The sequence below is a fragment of the Notolepis coatsorum genome, assembly GCF_963971535.1.
Source record: "Notolepis coatsorum genome assembly, chromosome: 9".
Lineage (NCBI taxonomy): Eukaryota > Metazoa > Chordata > Actinopteri > Aulopiformes > Paralepididae > Notolepis > Notolepis coatsorum.
In genome coordinates, this window is record NC_140173.1 from 152961901 (window position 1) to 152968608 (window position 6708).

The 6708-nt window shown below is 44.5% G+C and overlaps 1 protein-coding gene across 1 annotated transcript in view; it reads left to right on the forward strand.

Annotated features, from left to right (window-relative positions):
* Nucleotides 1-242: 242 nt before the first annotated feature.
* Nucleotides 243-6708, forward strand: part of mat1a (methionine adenosyltransferase 1A) — a gene marked incomplete at its 3' end in the record, with an annotated part of 29306 nt that continues 22840 nt past the window's right edge. Inside the window, exons 1-2 of the mRNA XM_084321129.1 lie at nt 243-373; nt 5439-5516. Coding sequence (XP_084177255.1) covers nt 310-373; nt 5439-5516 — 142 coding nt within the window. The 5' untranslated portion in view covers nt 243-309. The remainder of the gene's footprint in view (nt 374-5438; nt 5517-6708) is intronic.

The following is a 6708-nucleotide window of genomic DNA, read 5'->3' on the forward strand; positions in this document are numbered from 1 at the left end:
CTCTCTCTCACTCACGCTCTCTCTCCCCCCCATCTCTCTCTCTCTCTCCCCCCCTCTCTCTATATCTCTCTCTCTCTCTCTCTCTGTGTTCCCCGTCTCTCTCTCTCTCTCTCTCTCTCTCTCTCTCTCTCTAACTCCCTCAGGAGAACCAACTGGAATATAAAGCAGCCTTCAGACTCTCTCTGGCTGCTGTTTGGTTTGGACCTGAGGAACGCTCTCTCTCTCCCTCTCTCTCGCTCCCTCTCTCTCTCGCTCCCTCTCTCTCTCTCTCTCTGACTCGGCCTGAAGCAACTGAAGCCTGTGGAGAAAATGGGTGACCTGGACGATGGCTCTTTCATGTTCACCTCGGAGTCCGTGGGCGAGGGGCATCCAGGTGAGCGCGTGTTCTCTTTACGTCCTCTGGTCGGGACGGCGTCGACATGTAGGCCTGTGTGTATCTCAGTGAGCCTCTCTTCTGTGTGACATCGGGAAGGGGACTTATAATCGCCATGGAGTTGTGCGACAGTCACCGTCAAATGTAAATGAAATGATTAATGCGTCACTTTCCTGGCTTTTCTTCTGCCGGATCAGCTCCTGTGTGCCGTTTCACCCCCAGGAATATAATCTTACAAAAACCCTCGCTTTTCTCATATAAATGGGACAGATGGATTATTAAACTGCATTTTGACAGAATCAATATTTGATTTGTGTTGATTTTTTGCCGAACCACTGATATCACCACCGCCACCGGCTCACCAGTCTATTTACTATCTAAACCTGAATGGTGTTCCATTGATGGACTGTGAGGAGCAACATGTGTTTACTAGGCTCACCGTGTTTCACATGTGGGCAGAGGGGCGGTGTGGGGTGGCATGTGGGCAGAGGGCCGGTGTAGGGTGGCATGTGGGCAGAGGGTTCGGTGTGGGGTGGCATGTGGGCAGAGAGAGAGAGAGGGCATGTGGTGTGAGGGAAGCTGCTACTGCTGACCACCTTGACTATACAGTCATATTCACTTGACTATATGCTAATACAGTTATATTCACTTGACTATACGCTAATACAGTTATATTCACTTGACTATATGCTAATACAGTTATATTCACTTGACTATATGCTAATACAGTTATATTCACTTGACTATACGCTAATACAGTTATATTCACTTGACTATACGCTAATACAGTTATATTCACTTGACTATACGCTAATACAGTTATATTCACTTGACTATACGCTAATACAGTTATATTCACTTGACTATACGTTAATACAGTTATATTCACTTGACTATACGCTAATGCAGTTATATTCACTTGACTATACGCTAATACAGTTATATTCACTTGACTATACAGTTATATTCACTTGACTATACGCTAATACAGTTATATTCACTTGACTATACAGTTATATTCACTTGACTATACGCTAATACAGTTATATTCACTTGACTATACGCTAATACAGTCATATTCACTTGACTATACGCTAATACAGTCATATTCACTTGACTATACGCTAATACAGTTATATTCACTTGACTATACGCTAATACAGTTATATTCACTTTACTACACAGTTATATTCACTTTACTATACAGTTCTATTCACTTTACTATACAGTTATATTCACTTTACTACACAGTTATATTCACTTTACTACACAGTTATATTCACTTTACTATACGCTAATACAGTAATACAGTAATACAGTAATGTACAGTAATGTAACACGTGTACTTGTGTATGTGTGTACGTGTGTATGTGTGTACTTGTCTACGTGTGTACGTTTGTACGTGTGTATGTGTGTACTTGTGTACGTGTGTACGTGTGTATGTGCGTACGTGTGTACTTGTGTACGTGTGTACGTGTGTACGTGTGTATGTGTGTACGTGTGTACGTATCTACGTGTGTACGTGTGTACGTGTGTACGTGTGTACTTGTGTACGTGTGTACGTGTGTACGTGTGTACGTGTGTACGTGTGTACGTATCTACGTGTGTATGTGTGTACGTGTGTACGTGTGTACGTGTGTACGTGTGTACGTATCTACGTGTGTACGTGTGTACGTGTGTACGTGTGTATGTGTGTACGTTTGTACTTGTGTACGTGTGTACGTGTGTATGTGTGTACGTGTACGTGTGTACGTGTTGTACGTGTGTACGTTTGTACTTGTGTACGTGTGTACGTGTGTATGTGTGTACGTGTCTATGTGTGTACGTGTGTACGTGTGTATGTGTGTACGTGTGTACGTGTGTATGTGTGTACGTTTGTACTTGTGTACGTGTGTACGTGTGTATGTGTGTACGTGTACGTGTGTACGTGTGTACCTTGTGTACGTGTGTACGTGTGTATGTGTGTACGTGTCTATGTGTGTACGTGTGTACGTGTGTACGTGTGGTACGTTTGTACTTGTGGTACGTGTGTACGTGTGTATGTGTGTACGTGTCTATGTGTGTACTTGTGTACGTGTGTACGTGTGTACGTGTGTATGTGTGTATGTGTGTACGTGTCTATGTGTGTACGTGTGTACGTGTGTTACGTGTGTACGTGTGTACGTGTGTATGTGTGTACGTGTCTATGTGTGTACGTGTGTACGTGTGTACGTGTGTATTTCGTTGTTCTATTTGATCCACCAGCCAGTACTTCTGATATACCACCCACTCCCCGCACAGTGTCCTGGTTCAACTCAGCGTCAATCAGAACCGCTCTAACGTACTCTGCCCTCTTTGTTCTGTTTAACCAAACAGTCTCAACAAGTCTGTCGAAATATCCCCAGAAATATGTAATCTCACAAAGTCCCCCCCCCCCCCCCCCGACCGAGTTAAATCCAATCCATAATCAGTTACCTTTTATCATGTTTAATACACTGCGGGACAGATGGGATTTGGAACCCTGGGTAAAAGGAGAAAAGGATTTTCTGATTATGTAGAGAGTATAGTACGCCCGCGAGGTTCTTATCAAACAATTAAATAAAATATTCATCGTTCAGCCGTTTTTATTTCGACCCGAGGGACTCGAGTATACAATAAAAAGATATAATAATAACACAAACAGAGATAAAATTACGTCAACAATTACATGTCCAACAGTATTTTATGGCATTATAATTGAGTTCCTTATCGTCCACTGTGTTATCTGCATAGGTGTTGCTCGGGGGTGGAAAGTACTTGAGTAATTGTACTTCGTTACAATACTTAGTACTGTTTTGGGGATTTGTACTTTACTCGAGTATTATTAGGTTTGTATACTTGTACTTCTACTCAATTACATTTCAGAGAGAAAAAAACATACTTTTTACTCCTTACATTTAAAGGAAAACTCCAACATTTTGGGAAACTAGCTTATTTGCCATCTACCCTGGAGTTAGACAAGAAGATACATACCTTTTGTCTTCTCTGTGCGTGCAGTAGGAGTAGGAAGACGTGCACCGTTAGCCTAGCTTAGCGTCAGTCACTGGAAGTAGGTTCCTCCATTAGCCTAGTTCCCAACGTCTTCCTACTCCTACTGCATGCACAGAGAAGACAAAAGGTATGTATCTTCTTGTCTAACTCCAGGGTAGATGGCGGCAAATGAGCTAGTTTCCCAAAATGTTGGAGTGTTCCTTTAAAATGCAGACCTACAAAGTATAAATCTTGCAGTCCAACCATTTTTATTAGTATATTTGTTTCTCTGGCCGAACTAACGCTAACGTTATTAATCCTGCGGCCGCACTTTATTCACTTAATTACTTTTTACACCCCTGGTGTTGCCCCATGATCTACCAGTTCACGTCCTCATTGAAGGCAATATCGCCCCAATCCCTCAAGAGTTTTCTATGCGTTATGCTAATATGTCTATACGACTACTAAGACTCAAGTTCGACAACTGTTTGACAAACAAAGGGGGCGGGGGGGGGGGGGGGGGCGGGGGGGGGGGGGGGGGGGGCCGGGGGGGCTGGCCTTGGTTAAGGGGCCGCAGCGGGGCCACTCTGTACCTGATAACAAGCCCAGAGGTCTGGGCTTTTCCCACAGATACTGACCTCTGACCCCCTGGCTAGGAACCAGGGACACACGCCGTCATTATTACAACCACAGAAGAAGAGCCTTGTCAGGAAACAGCCCAACGCAGCTCACACTGACACTATATCTATATCTATATCTATATTTATATTTATATCTATTATTCTATATCTAATATATCTATATTTATATTTATATTTATATATCTATATTTATATTTATATTTATTTTAAAGTTCAGTGTGTAACAAAACAACAAAACCAAAAAAAAACTGCAGCCTACAAGAACTTGTGTTTGAGGTCCAACGTGGCGAAGACAGATCTTTATGCTGTTGTTTCTGATGTAACACATGTATTGCATTGCTTCAGCAGAATGAGGGAGGGAGGGAGGGAGGGAGAGAGGGAGGGAGGGAGGGAGGGAGGGAGGGAGAGGGAGACAGGGAAGGGAGGGAGGGAGGGAGGGAGGGAGGGAGGGGAGGGGAGGGAGGGAGGAGGGGGGAGGGAGGGAGGAGGGAGACAGGGAGACAGGGAGGGAGAGACAGGGAGGGGGAGACAGGGAGGGAGGGAGGGAGGGAGGGAGGGAGGGAGGGAGTGAGGGAGGGAGACAGGGAGGGAGGGAGGGAGGGAGGAAGGGAGGGAGGGAGGAGGGAGGGAGGGAGGGAGGGAGGGAGGGAGGGAGGGAGGGAGACAGGGAGGGAGGGAGGGAGGGAGGGAGACATGAATACAGGACCCAAGCGGTGCATGCTTCCGCGTTCCCGTTTTGCGCTCTGATTGGCCACTGATGTTTCTGGTCGCACCAATCGTGTGACGGCAAGTTCTTTCCCCCGGTTAAGCTTTAGGCGACTCTTTCGAAGTTGGTTAAGGTTAGAGTTTGTCTTAGAGCAGGGCGAAGCGAACGGTTAGGGTTAGGGTTTGCTGCTGGGGTGAGGCGGAAATTGGGCGCGTCACAGCGATTAGGGCGCACATGTCACATGACCAGAAACGTCAGTGGCCAATCAGATTCGCAAAACGCACAAAAGGGGTTGCGTATTCGAATAGACGCATGCAGGACAGGTGAATACATTGTACTAGTCCTGCCACAGTCCTGCTGCCACACACTGCAGATCCAGCTGAAGGACCCAGGGGCAGGAAGGCACCATGAAGTAGCCACGTCTACTAAAACCAACGTTGATTGATTGATTGAAAACTTTATTAACAGATTTGCAGAATGGGGTACAATACAGTACGGCTCAATACACACAATTGTTAAGGGGATGCAGACCAGAGAAAGACTTTCGTCTTGTTTACATCGGGGTCCCCCGTTTTCAATTCGTCGGGACATTGACTTGATTTGACTTGAGAAAGGCCTGCAAATCACGGTGTGATCATGAATTCACATCCACACTCACTGCTTTTTGTGTCACTGTTCTGGGATCAGACACTGGAGCCACTAACACACGTCTTTGTATTCTGCTCTGTAGACAAGATCTGCGACCAGATCAGTGACGCCGTGCTGGACGCCCATCTGAAGCAGGACCCCGATGCCAAGGTGGCCTGTGGTGAGTCACCCCTGACCCCTGACCCCTGACCCTTGACCCTGACCCTGTGGTGAGTCACAATCACAATCTGAATCACAAGCCAATCAGAATCAGGACTTTATTATTAATGGAACACAACAACTTTTTGGGAAATGTGCTTATTTGAACATCTACCCCTTGAGTTAGACGAGCGGATACAAACCTTTTACTTCTCTGCGCATGCGTTAGGCTCAGGGAACGCCCGCACAGTTAGCCTAGCTTAGCGTCATTCACTGGAAGTAGGTGTGCCAGTGTAGCCTAGTTCCCAACAGTCACGAAATACAACTCCAAAACGTTCCTGTAAACATGTTGTGACCTGTGTATTTACCACGTGGATGAATACAAAAATAATAATTAGACATTTTCGTTTTCTAAGCAGATATATACTTGTGATGAGGTGATGAAATCACTGCGCCCAGACAGCAGTGGTTCGGCAAAAAATTGTTCCGAGTATATATCTGCTTAGAAAACGAAAATGACTCATTATATATTTTTTTGTTATGTTTTCTATTTGTATTCATCCACGTGGTAAATACACAGGTCACAACATGTTTACAGGAACGTTTTGGAGTGTATTTCGTGACTGTTGGGAACTAGGCTACACTGGCACACCTACTTCCAGTGAATGATGCTAAGCTAGGCTAACTGTGCGGGCGTTCCCTGAATGAACGAATGAATGAATGAATGAATGAATGAATGAATGAATGAATGAATGAATGAATGAATGAATGAATGAATGAATGAATGAATGAATGAATGAAAACTTTATTTAACAGATTGCAGAATGGGTACAATACAGTACGGCTCAATACACACAATTGTTAAGGGGATGCAGACCAGAGAAATACTTTCGTCTTGTTTACATCAGGGTCCCCCATTTTCAATTCATATTGACATTTATTTACATTTACATTTAGTCATTTAGCTGACGCTTTTATCCAAAGCGACTTAAGCGATTTATGACATATACACAACATACATGACATTTATGGCATAGGGACACACAGGTATTTAGTACTGATACATTTGTGACATATACGGTATTCAAATATACAGTACTGTTACCCATAGATCCTGACTGAGTATATATATATGATGGGGAGGGGACTGTACATTAGGAGGGGGTGGGTGGGTGGGAGAGAAATATACATACGGCGGGGAGAGAATATATACA